A 20,007-nucleotide genomic window follows, 5' to 3' on the forward strand; every position below is an offset into this window, starting at 1 on the left:
TTGTTTTTAATTTGATTATATCATTTGCAAATGCTTAATGGAACACTATGAATATAGTTATTTTTTGTTTTTCATATACTTTTTTGCTTACATCAAAGTTTTTTTCCCACTGTGATTAATTACCTAGCTGACTGGTTTAATTTATGGGCTGCAATTTTGTCGCTTTTTTCAGAATTGAACTTTCAGTCAATCATAGCAATGTGTCATAGCTTTCCTCGTCTAAACATCTGCATGTTCGAAGACCTATCATCATGTTCTGTCTTACTAAACCATGTGCTTGGAGAAATTATTCAGCAGACTTTGGCTTGGATTGAAAGTGATTTAAAGACACTGATCAAACATTATTCTTTATAAATCCTTTGTGAACTTCATGAAGTTCATGAATCCCGTTAGTGTGTAACGACCCATATGAAATCGCTTGATGGCCGCTGTTTTCTCTCATGTGTTGTTGACTCACTTCCGATTGAAACATGAAGTTGGGCTGGGACGCCAACTGAGTACGTCAATGCCTTGAACATGTTTTGCTATTTGCTGTGAAAAAAGAACACTTTAGCATTCAGCATTCAGTACTTATAATGGAAATAATATACTTTGAAAGAAGAATGAATTAAATGTAATGTTTTCAGACACTTGAAATGAAAACTTATATGTAAATGCACAGAGTGCAATAGTGCCCACTTTTTGTGGTTCCAGAAGTATTTTCCCATTAATTTGTCCCATAGGGATTTCAAAAAGAGTGTTATAATGGTGCGGTTATGTCCTCTGTGGAAGTTTGTGTTTACGAGGTGGGAAGTCGTGTTTATGACGTCAGGTTCTTTCAAGTCACTTTCGTGGGAGCAAGATGGCGGTTTTAATGACCTACACAAAATGCCAGCCCGAACCCCGCCCACAACATTATTTGGTCGGGAAGTTGGCCTGGACTCGATCCATTGAGGAGTAATTATGATCAGGCAAAAAATGATCGGGCCCATCAGATTGCCAGGGCGGGCTTTATACGAAACTGCAATCAAGGCATTTGGTCGATCGAAAGATATTCGGCAAAAGTGTAACTTATCAGCTGGCTCTGACGGTCGCTAAGTTAAGAAGATGGGACGTAATGAAAAGCATGTGGTCGTTGTGGTTTCTCCTTTGGTCGCACTCATGAAGGACCAAGTGAAAGAAGCAACACTCGTTATTTTACTTCTAAAATAAGTAAGTTCTGTTTTTGACAACTATGCTATGTCAGCCCGTTCTCATCCTTTAACGTCATATAGAACGCTATATGCAAAAACGGCGCTATACTACGCACATGGCACCCTATATCGTTAATATAACACGCGAACCCAAGACGTTATAAATCCTTAAGCGTGAATATGACACGCACACCCTACCCCACACCTAAACTTAGCCCTCACAGCACGTGTTATATTAACCATAACGGGTGCCATGTGCGTAGTATAGGGCCGTTTTTGCATATAGCGTTCTATATGACGTTAAAGGATGAGAATGCGTTGGCTATGCAAAGTATTTGACTTACTGCGTTGCTCTGATTGGTTGTAGGTCTGTGCGACTATCCAATTGAGTGCAGAGGATTTTTTTTCTGGTTCGGTTAAGACACGCCTCATAATCAAAGCCCTACGGAGCGGTCTCAGGCTCATATTCTGTCCAGAATACGAGTATGACGAAGTCAGGCTAGTTTTTTTTCCTTTTCATGCTTTTAAGTAGTTTATGAAGCCACTGTACATTTTATTGTTACATATTATAGTTATATAACAGTGCTATCATAATTTGTGCTATCTTACTTCGTTGTATATGTCAATGTCACTGCTATATACCTTTTAGTATTGTGGTATTCCACCATGTTCCTCTCTGACATTTAAAGAAAAGCGGTAACACTTTAGAATACGGTTCCTTTGTTAATGAATAACTACACAAGAACTAATGAGTAACACAATATTAACAATCTATTAACTATTATTAACTAACAAAAAACTCTGATTAACAATCTAGTAAGTAATAGCGCACAGATGATAGTGGTACTTCACTTAACTAATCAATAACTTCTATTTTTTAATACTTCCCAGAGAACTACTGAAAAAGTTTATTAACAATCTAGTTACTATTATTAACTAAAAAGAAACTCTGATTATGAATTAGTAAGTAATAGTGTGCAGATGAAAGTGTTCCTAGATACTTCTGTGGGAATTACTAATTATTTGGATCCGTATTATAAAGTGAAGACCATTGGAACTAACTAGTAATATTTAGATATTTACAATTAGATATTGTTTTAGTAAAACAATATCTAATGCTGCATCAAAAGGTAGCTTTGCGTCTGCTACCATGTTAAATCCATAGATATAAACAAACTGCGTCGGTGTGAGGGATAGATGTTATGGTCTTGTTGCTCCCTCCCCGTTCTGTGATTGGTTCCCTAAATGAGGCGAAAAATCTCTCCATGGTATCCAGACTGCCTTTCAGCGTGAATTGAATCACGCTGCGGTAAGGCAGTATGGGGAAACCCAGACTAACGAGTGATTAAAAAGTGTCTAATTTGTACTAATTCATATGATTCATTCATTTGTATGAATTCGTACGATTTGTCTAAACCCACGTGATGGGTAGGTTTAGGGGCGTGGTCAGGGGTAGGTCATTCTTACGAATTCATACAAATTGGCCAACTCGTAAAATATGTACGATTTAGCAAAAATCGTACTAATTCGAACGAGTGAGGTCGTACGAATTGTTACGAATTAGCCACCTCGTAAAATTCGTACGAATTACCATGAGATCAGGTTGGAAAATCAGACAAAAACACAAGACTGTGTACTTAACTTCTTCAGTGATGGAAAGAACTACAATCCCATGAAGCATTGTGGACAGCATTTTCAAATTAAAACAAATAGAGAACTATATAACTTTAAAAATGTTGATTATATATTTAAAAACAATATATTTAAGTTGTGAAATATGCACATATATTCAAACATTTAACTATTTTGAGAGTGTATGGAGACCATTACGTCCTTTACAGTGTTTCATGGGCATAGTTTGTTTTGACTCTAATTGGTGGATTTTTCTGTACAGCATCATGGGTAATGTATTTTATCTTATTTACCATGTATCTGAAGTTAAACATGATTATATTAAAGCTAAGTTGAAATTCTGTGGGTCAACAGCTTCAATAGAAGCAAATGTTATGGATTATGAAACAACCTTGCAGCTCAAAGTATGTCTGTCTTTAAAGGTTTATAAGTTATCGTTTAAAATCCATTTTTTACTTCCAGTACCCAACTGTTGCACTCTTGAACTTAAAATGTAATTTCATAATTTTTCCTATCTGTGAAATCTGGTTAAAGTATACTGCTTATACTGATAGCCTAAGCTTTTATGGTAAATATTTTAATGTCACTTCTATTGCAACTTCTATGCATTTTAAATATATTTGTATTTACACTTTTGTTATTCTGAAATTGCAATTTAGAACATTTCAAATATATGAATTTTAAATGTACACTAAACACACTATAATCAAGTTCTTTCCATGTGCTTTATTACATTTACATTTAAATTGATTCATTTAGCTGACGCTTTTATCCAAAGCAACTTACAATTGCTGTACTGTATATGTCAGAGGTCACACACCTCTGGAGCAACTAGGGGTTAAGTGTCTTGCTCAGGGACACATTGGCGTCTCACAGTGGACTCGAACCCGGGTCTCTCACACCACAGGCATGTGTCTTATCCACTGCACCATCACCACAACCCACATTATTATGTAAGTCAACACATCAAAATAAATATACTTCTGAGTCATCAATATAGTGATCTAGAAAAGAAAGACTGCACATTTATAATATGTAAATGTACTAAAACATTGTTTTGTCAATGCACTCGCATTCAAATCCACAAAACTCATGATTTCATGAGGCTTTTAATCAATCCAACCATGCTGACACTGTGGTTCTGGATTGTGTGTGTGTGTGTGTGTGTGTGTGTGTGTGTGTGCACGCTCCAGACTTTAGGAAGAGAACTCTCCCTGTTCCACATTCCCCATCTCAGCGATAAGAGAGTGTCTGTGAGCCGTTGTGTTGATCTTCACACACAGAGAGCACACTTTGCTCTGACCTTTACTCTAGCGGTGTGTGTGTGAGGAAACAGTGGGTAGAGTCTCCCTTTTCATCACAGTGCTAATGAGGGTTAGGACACGCTAGCCAGGAAACAGCTATTGTTCCCTGTCCAAGAGCACTGCTACTGGCACACACACACACACACACACACATTTGTGAGCAGGTTCATTCAGCAGTTCACATTCATAGACAGGAATAGTCTACAATATATCCAATTTACCCCGGTATCACACTCTTCGTATTCATAGGAATTTAAACACGTGGACTTAATAGTGCATAACTTTCTCCTGTGGTCACTTTCTCAACTTGTACCCCTCTCGCATATTCACCCTGATAACTATTAATGTGTCAATCATGCAGCTCTCACTGGGCTATAGAGATGTGACAGACTAGCACTTTACTGCATTCTGTCATGCCGGTGTAAATGTCTTGGTTCCCTGCAATAATACACAGCATATCTGTTATCAAGCTGTTGTGATGATCTTGTTTATATTGAGCACATGATATAATGCTGAAGTGTTGTTTGCAGCCCATTCTCACTCCCAAGGCGTCACCTAACTGACGCCTTGGGAAGCATTTGGACATGCTTCAATATCTGACGCTTTAGGCGCCCTTTAGCGTCAGTTAGATGACGCCCTAGGATCGCGTGTACCCTACCCCCACCCCACACCTAAACCTAACCGCGTCCTCTAACAGACGCTTTCCTTTAGCGTCAGTTAGATGACGCCGTAGGATCGCGTCATGTAAATGACGCTAAAGGGCGCCTAAAACGTCAAATATTGAAGCATGGTCAAAGGTGACGCCTTGGGGTGAGAATGCGTTGTTGTTTGCTATACCAGCACTGACAGAGCTGCTATACATTAGGACAGAGGAAGCTTGCTTTATTAGTGAGGTTTATTTTTGTTCAATGTTAGGAAATATTAGCCACATAATTCAGTCCTACAACACATTAATACGTATAAAATTAGTATATAATTTGTGGTTAAGTTAATATTAGAAATTGAATTAATTTATAATGATGTTTGCGTAATTATTTATTCATTTTAAATGTAGCGCATTATGTAAACCGTACAACATTAGCATAAACTTACTTTTTGAAATTACATTTATTTGAAACATTTTAATTGTATATTAATTGTAAATAGAATATATGTATATGTATGTATGTATGTATGTATGCTGATATTATTTATAGCAATATTTATTTATTTTATAGACTGCTTATTATATTTTAATTTAAAAGTAAGCATGCAACATACTTTATAATAATATATATATATATATATACACACACACACACACACACACACACACACACAGAGAGTCTATATATATATATATATATATATATATACACACACACACACACACACACACACACACACACACACACACACACACAGTGTATGTATATATATATACAGTATATACACACACACACACACACACACACACACACACACACACACACACACACAGTGTATGTGCTATTGTTTTATATGAAATTTAATTTATATATCACACTGAAGCCATTCTAAGTTTTCAAAGTAATACATTAAGTTTTAATGTTTTTTTTAATTTAAAGTTACCATGAAATCCTATTTGCTTTCTTAATTCAATAATCTTAACAATGTACAAATGAATCTCTGAAACTCTTGCATGTTTTTATTATCTGGCCAGCAGGGAATTATGGGAATGATAAAGGTCAACTCCTGTCTCATAATGGCTCAACCTTGTTTTAGCAAGTTCAATAGAAGTGTACATAATTTAGAAGTTACATTATGTGTGTGAATCCATATTTTGATGGGCGAATACACTGATAAGTGGTTCAACACATGGACATAAGCAAACATCTGGGCCAGGACAGAGGTGTCCTGTAACACTACCTTCAAAGCTTGTATTGGAAATGAATATTTATAGACTCCTGAAGGTGTAAGTTTATGTGGGAAGATTCACTTGGTGTCCATGGTTTAAATAGGGCATCTCCAGTTTCTCCTGCTCCTGATTCCCTCTGATGTTTGTCTGTTTTCTCTTCTTGGGAATCTGCCTTGATTTTGAGCCTCAGGACCAGGTGTGGTTTGAGATATGGTTAAAAAAAAACAAAAAAAACAGGAATTTTCTTTCAATCTCAAACAGAGGCAGGACAAAGAAAACGTTAAAGGCAGGGCAAGGGCATATAAAAGTGTTTGATATTTTATTTCATGTTATTTTATGCTGATATGTTTTTTTGTACTTCAATGTTCAACATATACAAACATATAACTTCCTTTTCTTTCAAAATACATATCTATTCATCTTATCTATCTTTTTGTAATATATTAAGTTCATGAATTAAAGGCAAACATAGGCAACATGCTTAAAAAAGGAAAAGAGGTTGCTATTAGTGTAATGCATGGGAAATTTGTTTAAACATAACATGTAAGTTGATCTGCTCAGATGTTTCGGTATTTGTCTCTTCCTCAGGGATCTCAGGAATAACTTAATCAGCACCATCATGCCTGGAGCCTTTCTGGGTCTCACAGCTCTTCGAAAACTGTAAGTCATGATCCGTTTTTATAACAAGACATCAGTTACGCACTTTTACCAATAATTATTGCAACCGTTTTCACCAACAAAACTACTTAAACCTTGATACGCAAGAACATTTACTTGCTTGATACCTTTAAAAATGAAACTAAATCGCGGCAAATCACTTTATGAGTGAGTCACTGAATCATTTATATAACCGAAATGTTCGAAGCATGCTGATTCATTCAGTAAAGAAACACTGTTGTGTGTTTCCCGGAAATTAACAACAGTTCTTCTATGGATTTGTCTACTCGATGCCGATATGGATTGTCGATAATTGTCTGTTAAACAATTGTCTCTAATGTTAACTTGTTTATTGAACATTGCATAATATCAATAATGTGTTTGCAATTATGCTCATATTTGTAAAAACAGCTCTCTTGCGATATTGCTTAATTACATCATATGTTAAAATATAAAAAAAAGATCTCATACAAGTGCTTTTTTGAAATCATATCTTGAATTTTGTGGGCATTTGTACTCATATTAATGACACTTTTTGACACAACCCCTCGTTTTTTGATAACAAAAGAAATCAAATTAGAAATGTATTGAAGTTATTGCTTGCATTTGAACCAGGAAGTTTTACATCCAATTAAATTGATGATCATAGCAAATACGTCAGATAATGCACTGGCAATTTAATGATATCCCCACTGTTCTCAGTGATCTAGACCGGTATTGAGATAAAATCCGATTGAGATTTCTCTTAGTCTAGGACCAAGACAAGACTGAGTTCAAATGTGGGCGAGACTAAGACAAAAAAATTGTTTTGAGACCAAGACCAGACTCGAGTGATACAACACCAGTACAAACACACTTATCAAGGAAAAAGAAGTGAATTAAGTTTAACATAATAGTTTAAATAAAGATAAGTATTGGTACTGGAGCACATTACCTGTTCCTACTCTGTTAGAAACTTACTTCGTACATCCAATATCATACATCAAAATCACCTTAAGAAATGGCTTGACTGTTGTTGAACAAATGAGCTTATAGTCTAAAAAGCTATAGTTTCAAAAGTTGCAACATTGCTCATTGTATAATGATCGCTTTAATTTTTTGAAGCCCTGATATGTCTTGCAGAAATGGAACACAAAATAACATGTATCTCATTTACTGTAATCTGTACAGTGACCTATCCAGTAACCGAATTGGCTGCCTGACTTCAGAAATGTTCCAGGGACTTACCAACCTCACTAAATTGTAAGTCATTATTTCTGAAACAAATATTTACTGGAAGGCTAAAACACACAAAGCGCCTCTTTACAGGATAACCTACAGTATGTCTGACAGTTTCAGTTTTTACTGTAAGATGATATTATGCACTACATCTACTGCAAATAATGCATTTTATAATGTTATGTCATATTTAGACAATGAATGACATGTTTCATTTGGGTTCTTATATTTTAGAAACATCTCTGGAAACATCTTTTCCTCTCTGGACCCGAATGTGTTCATGGAGTTACACTCTCTAAAGCTGCTGTGAGTTCAAGTGAATGCTTCTGTGGTGCATATGCTCATAAATCTTTTTTTTAGATTGAGGTATTCCTGAGAGATCACGCATAGTGATGTTGATGTTTTTTTTTTTTTTTTTAAGTGCTCCAATTATAATTTTTTGAATATTACCTTTCATGCAGAGTGCAATTGCAACTACAACTGAACTAAGAATCAATGTTGTCCTGAATTAAAGTGAACATCTGTTGCCTTCTTAAGAGCTGCTGTATTTCTGAATTGAACTCATTTCACATTTTATGAATGTTGACTTCAGCTGAATAATGAATGCCACTATTATTAACCATTTTTTAAGAGCTGCATTACAGTAGAATTGATATAAATAAAAGGTGACTTCTGTGGACTATTTACAGTGGTGTTATCATTCAACTGAAACTCTCCTTTACTCAATTAATTCCTGTTAAGATCTAGGAGATACTGAACATCTTTCATTACACGAATAAGTGAATAATCTTTCTGGAGAAGTGTCTAAGACTGAACAACAAGCTTTACCTGATTCTTACCTCCAATTGTGTGCTTCTTAGAAACTTTCATTCCGAGTTCCTGTCATGTGACTGCGGTCTGCGCTGGGTCCCAGGCTTTCTCCGCAGCAGTTCCGCTCGGCTTGGGGATGAAACACTCTGTGCGTATCCCAGAAGGCTTCAGAACAAACCCTTACGTCTCCTTAGGGAGAGTGACTTCAGCTGTGGTGAGCTAAATGAATATCAATCGTATACAATATCACATTCAGTGTAAAAACAATATGCACATCTGCATGGAAATTACGAATACATTTACTTAATAAATTATAAAATGTATACATACACTACATATATGTTTAGTGGATATACAGGGGAACAGGGCTAGTTGTCACAATTTTTACTTTTGCAAAATTATTATTATTAAATAATAATATTATTATTTACATAATTTGTAAAAAAAAAAGTTTATTTTTTATTTTGAATTATATATATATATATATATAACGGTTAGTTCCAATCCTTGATTCTGATTGGTCAATAGCTGTCCTTTATTCATAATAAAACAGGGCTATGACCGTTTCACCCAACGATTCTATTTATCACTGGGCAACACTGCAGTTCCTATGTTGTTTTAATTTGAGCTTTCATGCGTATTAGACATCGGAACGTTGTTGCTGTTCATGGTCAGGGACTATTTATTTTCTAATAGAAGGAAGGCTTTTAGTGATTTTACTTCATGAAAGTTTCACTAATATTTCTTTTTTTACTTTAATATTTTTATTGTGTGGTAATCCTTTTATAAAAGCAATAAGGTACTCGAGGCAAGTGCTGTATCGTGAATACGTAACGGCTGAATGGGTTACTCCACTTCGCGTCGTGCCTAACAACGCCCTTCAGCCGTTACTTATTCACTATACAGCACAGAATCTCGTAGCTTATTGCTGACATATATATTATGAACTATTATTTATTTTTTAATTTTTTATTATTATTATGAATAATATTATTATTTTATTATTATTTTAAATTTGAATAATAACAACACAATTTAGAGGGTTTTTTTGGACTCTTGACTCTATATATGTAAAGTATAATTTATCAGTGACAGTTCCTCATCATCAGTCTATTCTTAATTGGCCTTGGTATTTTATCTGAATTGCAATGTTGCTCAATTCATGTGTTTTAGCCAGCTAAGATCAAGAATATTTGTTTAAAAATTCCCTTTTTCTCTGACTTTTGCCACTGGGGTCTTATTATATTTCTCAGGGACTTTCTGTTAAACCTCATCTGATCTTTTTGTTAGACATATGCTGCATTTTTTCAAGTCCTGGGCCTCAAACCGGGGCTCCTGTTACTGTTTTAATATCAGCTCATTTCGCCATCTCTTCCTCCGCTGCCCTTAAACATATTTATGTTGGCCAGAAGCGCATGGCTGTGACCGAATAGGAAAGATCCCCCTGTGGGTCTGCTATTGTGAATGCATATCCTCAGCCCTCAACAAGAGTCTGATTCACCCAGGCTGTTTCACAAGCAAAGCTGATTTCAAATGATTACATGTCAACAAAACACCCAAAGAACTTACACCTCCTGCTATTTGTGAATGAGAACTAATATGTTTGAACTTGCTTATTAGCAGATGTCCAACAATGCAGTCTATTAGGATTAAAGAGGAAAACATATGAAAACACAGAAATCATTTCTGATCCATAGAGAACCGAAGGCCTAATCTCCCTACACATAATATCCTCAACAAAAAGGGGCCGAACCACAATGGCCACTTCACATAATATGTATATATATATAACACAGTCTCATCCCAAAAAGTCATATAACTGACGTCTTGGGACGTCTTTTGACCATATGTCAATATCCGCCTTTTTAGGGCCCCCTTAAACGTCGCTAGATGGCGATCCCGGGCGTCAAACAACTGACGCTTTACCTTTAACGTCGGTTAGGTGACGGGTTAGGTTTAGGGTTAGGTTTAGGTCTGGGGTAGAGTTAGGATCCCATAACCTCATCTACCAACGTTTAAGGGGGCCCTAAAAAGGCGAATATTGACGTATGGTCAAAAGACGTCCCAAAACGTCAGTTATATGACGTCTTGGGATGAGACCGGGTTGATATATATATATATAATTATTTAATGTAATGATTACATGGACATATACTGTGAGATTTTAACACACATTTTTTCAATACTGCGTAACGCACTGCCTTTCAAAAGTTTGGGGTTGAAAAATAGCTCTCTTATGCTCCCCATGGCTGCATTTATTTGATTTATTTTGAAAAAATACAGTTAAACAGTAATATTGTGAAATATTATTACAATTTAAAAGATCTTTTCTGTTTGAATACAAGGTTCTCTCGTGAAACCTTAGATGGTGCAGACTGAGAGGTTCTTAACTCAATCTGCTTGAAGTCACATTGTTCTCTATAGGGCACAGCTGATTGGTTCCTGCTGTATCGCTATCCAATGAGCTCGCTGCTGAAACTAAATACGCCTATATATCTCGCCACTGTATATTTCGCAAGCGGCAACATTCTAATCTGAAAGATGAAGCCAACCCGGAAGTGCGATAAACTGCAATACATCTCAAATCCGCTAGAGGCCGGTCCCAAAAGGGAGCAAATATCCATAGACATCATGTTATAATGTCCGTTTTCACAGCATAAATTCATATGTTTACAGTTTGGTCCCATGGACTTTTATTGTAATCTTCAATATGTTCCGCGTGCCTGACAACTGTGAGGGGGGTGAATTTTATTCTAACTCGTTAGTTTAGATCATATTTAGATATAAAACGTATGACAAATAAGGGCGGTTAACTTTGATTGACAGCTGATAACGGGCTGCGCCGAGTGAATTTTACGTCTCGGCCATGATCTGACACAACACAACATACCACCTCTGTATCCTTTCTGAAACTTTTGTATTTTGTATTTTCCAAGATTTTCCAGTATGGCGCCGCCCATACCCCCCATAAACAGCTTCAAACCCATTCTTCAGGGAGTCTATGGGTGACGTCACAGACGCTTTGTCCATATTTTTTACAGTCTATGATATTTCGCCATGAGCTAACGTCTTCTATCCACTCCACTATAGTACATGGATCTGGTAGCCGGATAACATTTGATAAAGTTGGCTTTTTTAAATAACTTTCTCTGCCTGTCTTGCTTAATCCACTCACGTAGCTTGACACACTGCTGATTCTCGCCATACTTCCGTTGCCAATATGTGCGCATACGTAGCCACGTCATCATTGTGTACAAAACAGTAAAAGGGTCTATAGATCTGCTATGGGTAATTCATGTATGCTTTTACAGCAGTAGTACTTGTGTCGTCAAACTGTTGTATAAACTTCTTTACACCGCCCCCTATAGTTAAGGAGGGATGGCGCAGTTGCAGACAGTACTGCTTTGTAGAGCCACAGCATGTCTTACTTGCTCACAGCAGTTTCGGAAGTAGCAAGTCTCGTACTTACTGTATAATAACCATCCAGCAGTTGCAGCAGCTGAGTTACAGATTTATTTCGCCATGACCAAACCTATTAACATTGTCATATCCATTATCATGCTGAATTTTCAGCAGCCATTCCATTACTCCAGTCTAATATTCTAATTTGATACTCACGAAACATTTCTTATCATTAATTATGTTGAAAACAGTTCTGCAACTTAATATTTTTTGATGATTTTTTTCAGGGTCCTTCATTTAAATAGAAATCTATTGCAACATGATGCCACTTTTAAACAAATTAATGCATTGAATACATATAGTGATTTTATGTAATACACTTTTGAAAGGCAGTGTATTAAAGGACAAAGACTGAGAAATCTACAAAAAATCTTTATTTTATTTCTGAATAATATTTTTCTCTGTGAATCTTAATGTTGAATTAATTTTGCTCTTCAGAGGGTCCGTTGGAGCTGCACACGCTGTCTCTGTTACCCACGCTGCGACAGGTCGTGTTTAAGGGGGACAGACTGCCTTTTCATTGCACTGCTTCCCTGGTTGACAAAGTCACTACCCTTCACTGGCGACACAACAGTCAGCCTGTCACCAGTGACCCTACGAACGGGGTTCATTTAGAAGAGAGTGTACAACATGACTGCACATTCATCACCAGGTAAAACATACAGAGATGAACCTGTTTGATTATATAGGGTGTGTTCAGGCTTGGCATGTTTGGTTCGATTAAAACGAACCCTAGAGCGATTGCTCTGTTAATGTGGTTCATTTGAATAAGTGTGAACGCTGCCATCTGAACCCTGGTGCGCAGCGAACAAGCGGACTGAGACTGTTGAAAAGATTGGTCACAAAACTAATGGTGTATTCACACAAGGAAAGTCAGCTAATTCACTTACTTTGGTCTGGACCAAATACATTGTTGATTTTTTTGTTTGTTTGGCATGGTTCGCTTTCACACTGCCTTCAATGCGAAGTTAACCAAAATTTGTAAACAAAACCGTATATGTGCTAAGGTCATCCATTCTTTGGACAGAAATTTGAACCTTAAAAGAGTTCGTTTGGAACCGGACTGAGGCCATCTCTTCAGCTGGGTCTCGGTACGGTTGTTTGGTCCAAACCCAAGTGCGATTATTCAATCGAACCAAACAAGACCGGTATGAATACACCCTAACTCTGGTGTGGTTTGAATGAAATACAAACACAACACGAACCAAAGACATGACACAAACCAAAAACAGGGCATGATGTGTCACAAGATGTGACCCTATAAAGGAAATAATGCTCTAGCATACCATTTTTTTTTCATTATGATTTTGCCCATTACATTTCGGTACAAGCATCAGAACTAGCCGATCCTCATTTGTGTGTGTGAGACGAAGGGATTCCTGCCACTGTTTTGACTCCTTTACTCATTTTGTAAGCTCTTATGAGTTCTCAGCTGGTCAAAATACCATCATATGTGGGCTACGCCTATACAACAAGTGCATTTAGCCCAGAACACAGCTTTGTTTTGGATGTTTGGTAAGTTTCGTTGTAAAATATTTACGTAATTAAAGCTGACTAATCCGGTTGTGAAGATATCCCTATGCCTTTAAGTTGGGTATCTTTAGTTTCAGTGTTAAAATGCCAGTTTGAATGCTAAGCGGACCAGGTTTAAATACTTTTTTTCCCCTCAGAACAAACAAACCATGCAAAACAAACTACAAGTGTGAACTTGTAATGTGAAAAATTGTTTTTAAAGAGGTCTTATGCTTACCAAGGCTACATTTCTGTGATCAAAATAACGATAAAAATAGTATTGTAAAACATCTTTACAATTTAAAATATCTAATTTATACTTTAACATGTTTTATTAAATATCATTATTCCTGTGATGGAAAAGCTGTTTTTTTCTGCATTATTATTCCAGTCCTCAGTGTCACATGATCCTTCAGAAATCATTTGAATATGATGATTTTGATGCTTAAGAAACATTTCGTCACATTTCTGTATCAATGCTGCCTAATACGTTTGTGCAAAATGGGTTGAAAAGATGTTGAAATTTAATTACAATAGTACTGAATGCCACTGAACTAAAGAGAATAGAGGATTATGTTAAGTTCATGAGTCTCATATCTCATATATATGTTATACATATAACAACAGATCGTTCTGTTGATCTTTTAGTGAGCTGATCCTGTCAAATGTCCACGTTGAAGCGAGTGGTGAGTGGGAGTGTGTGGTGTCCACGGGCCGTGGGAACACCTCACGCAGTGTGGAGATAGTGGTGCTGGAGAACAGCGCCTCCTTCTGTCCGGAGCAGAGAGTGACCAACAACCGAGGGGAGTTCAGGTGAGGGAGGTGTCCTGCAGCTTTACATGTGGCTAAATAATGCTTATCTTATGGCAAAATGTCAACTGTCCCCTTTTTGGCTTCAGGTGGCCTAGAACTCTTGCTGGCATCACCTCCTACCAGTACTGTCTGCATCTGCGCTATCCCTCCTTAACTATAGGGGGCGGTGTGGAGCAGAAGAAGGCTTCGCGAAACTGTGACCGCTCTGGACGCTGGGAGGAGGGAAACTACTCTCAGTGCCTCTATACTAATGACATCACACGGGTCCTACATACGTTCATACTGGTTAGTGCAGAGTCTTGTGTTTTAAAATAAATATTTATTCAAATGTGGAACAAATTACTAAGATGTGAATCCATTAAAACGTCTCCTTGTGAAAAAAGTGCACTTTAGCATACTTTTAAAAAAGAGTATTTATTACAGAAATAATATAATTTACTGGAATATACTTAAAAGCAAACATTTTTAAAAATGCATTATTGTTTACATTTATATTAAATGATCTTTAGAGTGCTTTTTGACCACTTAAGTAGGACGTAACTTAAGTACATTTTTATAATTAATTTCATAATTATGTTTTTGAAGTATGGTTAAAGTGTACTGCCTAATGAACTGTCAAGCATTTATGGTAAACTAAAATATACTTCCCTAGTGAAACTTGTATGTCGTGAATTTACATTTGTAATTACACATTTGATATGATGAAATTACAATTTATTACATATATATTCGTTTTAAAAGTAATATCGGATGACACACTACAGTTACAATTATAATCAAAGACTTTACATGTATGTTAGTCAACACTTCAGAATAAGTGTACTTCTTTAAAGCATGAGAAAAGATTATTTCAACATGACGCTTTAAAAAAAAGTGAACTTAAGTGTGTTATGAAATGTACTTTAGCAGACATAAGTGGCCATTTATTTCATAAATATGATATTTTCTGCAAGTACAGTGTTTTAAATTGTAAACTTATAAGATACAAGTGCACATTAAATACAATTAAGCACAATTCTTTTCTTCTTCTTTTTTACAATCACCAGTTATGTCCCAGTTGTGCTGTGAAACAAGACATTAAAAAAACATTTATTTTCAGCTTAGCTATTCATCAGTTATATAGACTATATCATTTTAAATTATATTGCCAGCAGAATAAGTTAAGTGAAAAGTTGAACTAAAAAATATACATGAGTTTGAGAAAGGCTCAGTATTTGATTTATCGCCCCTTTGCTTTAATGAAAGCACCCTCATGCTCATGAATGTCATAATTTTGTGTTAAACCTAGTGATCATGAGCATGGTTTAAGGATGAATGTTTCCCCTATAATAGACATAATAACCATATAATGATTATCTGTGGTCAAATAATGGCATACATTTTTTTTTTTTGGTTAATTCTGTCCTCCTCTCTCAGATGCCCATCAACTCCTCCAACGCTGTGACTCTGGCGCACCAGGTGCGATCATACACTCTGGAGGCCGCCGGTTTCACTGACACGGTGGATGTTTTTTGTGTGGCTCAGATGATGCACAAATTCAAGGACTATATAACAGAACTGCGTGAGGTTAGTAGAAGATGGTATTCAGTTGTGTTGATATTGCACCGTGCATTTGTGTCCTTATATATACATGCGCTCCTTCATCCCAGCTGTCTGAGGTGCTGGTTGAAATGGGCAGTAACCTGATGCAGGTAGATGACCAGATCCTGGCTCGCGCCCAGAGAGAGGAAAGAGCCTGCAGTTCAGTCGTCCACACACTGGAGACTCTCGCCTGGCCTCAGCTGCACTCGCACGCACAGGACCTTTCCAAAGTACGTCAGCTTCATATTATTACTATTTCAACTAAGATTGTTTTTTTTTTTCTGTTCATCAAAGAATCCTGAAAAAATGCACACAAAAATATATTAAGCAATACAACTGTTTTCAACATTGATAATATTAAAGGGATAGTTCACCCAAAAATGATAATGACCCCATGATTTACTCACCCTCAAGCCATCCAGGTGTATTTTTTTTTAATCTTTATTTAACTAGGAAAGTCACATTGAGGTTAAAACCTCTTTTACAAGTGAGACCTAGTCAAGACAGGGTCGGATAGCAGGATTAAACAAATTACAAGCAACAATAAGAAACCAAGCAAAACAACGTCATTACACTGTAAAAAATTTTTTTTAAGTTCATTAAACTGGAAAATGTGAGTTAATACAATGAAGGAGATTAATTTAACCATCAAAAACTCAAAATTATATTTTATCTGAACTAAATAAATTATTTAAGTTGATTTGACAAAAGAAAAAATGTTGTGATTACTACAATGTAAAAAAATATCGTTGGTTTAACTTAAAAAAGTAAGTAACCTGGGTTGCCTTAAAATTTTAAGTTGATTGAACTGGAAAAAGTGAGTTAATACAATGAAATAGATCAATTTAACCATCAGAAACTCAAAATAATAAGTTATCTCAACTAAATAAATCATTATAAAGTTGATTTGACAAAAGAAAATATGTTGTGATAACAAATCTTGAAAATATGTTTTACAGTGTAGATACAAAAAAAGAAAACAAAAGAAAAAAAAAACCGCAACAAACAAATCTCCATGACAACATATTATACAACACCATGACACCACAAACTACAAACATTTAGGTACTGCACAATGCCCTGCACAATACTATTCACAGAAACAAACAGTATTAAATCATAGGTTTGATAAAAAGTTAAGTGGTAATAGAATTGGCATACCAATAATAGAATTGGCATTGCAATGGCATATGTGACCTTCTTCTTTCAGACGAATACAATCAGAGTTATATAAAAAAAAAGGTCTTGGCTCTTCCAAGCTTTATACTGGCAGTAAATGTCCTGTTTCTGTTTTGAAAAGTGCATAAAAGTGCATCCATCCATAATAAAAGTTTTCCACACAGATCCGTATAGGGGGCGCCGTTTGTAAAGCGGCTCACGCTGAAAATAACAGTAACATTTCGTCACATTTAACTTCAAACTATGTTTAAAAACTGGCACAAATGTTTTTTACTGTCACTTTTTAGTACATTTACGTCTATATTTGTCAACTTAGAGATATTTTAAATAGTTAAATCCAAATATTAAATGTTACACCTAATTGTTAAATGTTCACTTTGAAATTATTTTTTGTTATGTTTTAGCTTACCTCAAGGGCATCCAAGATGTAGGTGTCTTTGTTTCCACAGTATTTTCAATTTTGACATTTTTCAGTCAAACCGTTGTTGTCTGTCAGTCATATAATGCAGGTATGGGGGTCCACGTCAAAGAGCATGCACAGAGAAGTCAAAATTTAACTTGATTTAATGATTCGTAAATGTAAGTACACACTGATCGCCTAAGACACGAAACGAGTGGTTTGTGTGAGAAAACGAACAGTATTTATATTGTTTTTACCTCTTGTTAACAGCCGTCAAACTGATCTGAATCAGATGTCCAACTGAACCGAACTGAACGTCTCTTGCGTGTCTACGTCACACATTGTTTACACGGAGATTTCGGAAGTTTTACCTTTGAAAGGTTCTGTGTAAACAATGCGTGACGTAGACGCGCGAGAGATCACTTCCAGCGTAACGTCTGGAGACTTATTTTCAGCGTGAGCCGATTTACAAACGGTGCCCCATAGATCCGGGGGGTTAATAAAGGCCTTCTGAAGTGAAGCGATGAGTTTGTGTAAGAAAAATATCCATATTTATAACTTTATCGTCTAAAATGGGTAGCTTCCACCAGACGGCCATACACATGGATTTCGACATCGAGCGCAGAGGATAGAGCAAATCAAAATACCAGTCAAGAATTAGTCTAAAACGAGAATTTTTAAAGAGAAATATCAGAGAAGCTTGAGTTTGTTGCCTAGCCCTGTTTGTTTGAACCGTGAGATGCATCAAAGCTTACGCTTCTTCTACATCCTACATCGTCAAGTGTTACTCTTTTGGCGTCAGTAGGCCGTCTGCTGGAAGCTAGGTGTTTTAGTCTATAAAGTTTTAATTATGGGTATTTTTCTTACACAAACCCATCGCTTCGCTTCAGAAGGCCTTAATTAACCCCCCAGTGGCACGTGGAACACTTTTATAATGGATGGATGCACTTTTATGGACTCCAAAACAGAAACTGGCCATTCACTGCCATTATAAAGCTTGGAAGAGCCAGGACTTTTTTATATACTGTATATAATTCCGATTCTAATTCGCCTGAAAGAAGAATGTTGAATACATCTAGATGGCTTGAGGGTGAGTAAATCATGGGGTCATTTTCATTTTTGGGTGAACTATCCCTTTAAGAAAGGATTATTGAGCACCAAAGCGTATTTCTACTTTCTTAGAATTCTCGTAACATTGTGATGGAGGCTCACATGATTCGCCCTGCTCATTTTACTGGCATGAGCTGCACAGTCTATCAGAGGCGAGAGGGGGCAGGAGGGAGCCAGGTGCATGATGGGATTGAATTTTCCCTTGAGCAGCAACTGCGATTTCGCTGCACCACAGGAACACACAACACCTCTCTGAACGCTTTCCATCTCAAGGTTTGTTTACGTTTTGTGTGTATACCTAGTATTGATCCAATATGTCTGTGGAATATACATACTTTATGCACTATTGTTGCTGACATACTTATTATACCAATGAAAAAAGAAGTTGCTAATTGTATTGTAGGGTTCTTCAAAGATGTACTTGCAGATCATTAGTATAATTGAAATAAAAGGACACTTAAGTGTACTTAAAGAGAGAAAATGTTCATGAATATGTTACTTAACACACTTAAAAGATGTGATTTAAAAGTTTAAAGGTAATTTTTAATGATTGTTTTTTTAATAATCTTTAGTCATGCTTTACAGAAGTACACTTATTTTATGTGTTGACTAACACACTAAACCTATTTGTAGAGTACTCGATTATACATTTCACTCATTCTATTATACATGTAACTATATTACATTTAAATGAGTATATTTTAAATGTATTAAATTGAAAGTCCATCATTCGTTACAAATGTGGAATTACAAACATTTAGGGGTAATTATTAAAATTACATATAAAATCTACTTAAGTGCTTCAAAAAGCCCTTTTAAGTTCAATAGAAATTCACTTTCATGTTATAGCAAATAACATGCAATTTAGGATAAAAAACACATCTACGTATATTCTTATAAAATATAAAGTGTATTATATCCATAGTAAGTATTCTTTTTAAAAGTTTACTAAAGTGTGTGGGGCAGCTGTGGTTACCAGCATCATACCGTAAAATTACGGTGTGTTACTGTCTTTGAAATTAACAGCTAAATACCGTATTGTCAGCTACAGAATAAAACTTTAATTTAACAGCTATTTGCTCAAACACAAAAACAGTAACACACCGTATAGTTACAGTATGATGCTGGAAACCACAGCAGCCAGTAGTTTACCGTTTTTTTTTTTTTTACAGGATTCGTTTTTTACAGTGTAATCATTGTTGTCTATCATATTGCTACTGCTGCTGTTTAATAAATCTAAAAGTCCTTAACCATGGTACAATTACTGCAATGCCTCAAGTG

General features: G+C 36.0%; 1 protein-coding gene across 1 annotated transcript in view; it reads left to right on the forward strand.

Moving 5' to 3' along the window:
* Positions 1–20,007, forward strand: part of adgra2 (adhesion G protein-coupled receptor A2) — a 106,322-nt gene that overhangs the window by 74,415 nt on the left and 11,900 nt on the right. Inside the window, exons 3-12 of the mRNA XM_039682570.2 lie at positions 6,573–6,644; positions 7,812–7,883; positions 8,094–8,165; positions 8,720–8,883; positions 12,570–12,783; positions 14,292–14,456; positions 14,543–14,741; positions 15,873–16,022; positions 16,106–16,267; positions 18,799–18,999. Of these exons, the coding sequence (XP_039538504.2) occupies positions 6,573–6,644; positions 7,812–7,883; positions 8,094–8,165; positions 8,720–8,883; positions 12,570–12,783; positions 14,292–14,456; positions 14,543–14,741; positions 15,873–16,022; positions 16,106–16,267; positions 18,799–18,999 (1,471 nt within the window). The remainder of the gene's footprint in view (positions 1–6,572; positions 6,645–7,811; positions 7,884–8,093; positions 8,166–8,719; positions 8,884–12,569; positions 12,784–14,291; positions 14,457–14,542; positions 14,742–15,872; positions 16,023–16,105; positions 16,268–18,798; positions 19,000–20,007) is intronic.

The sequence above is a fragment of the Pimephales promelas genome, chromosome 14 (genome assembly GCF_988280905.1).
Source record: "Pimephales promelas chromosome 14, fPimPro1.hap1.1, whole genome shotgun sequence".
Lineage (NCBI taxonomy): Eukaryota > Metazoa > Chordata > Actinopteri > Cypriniformes > Leuciscidae > Pimephales > Pimephales promelas.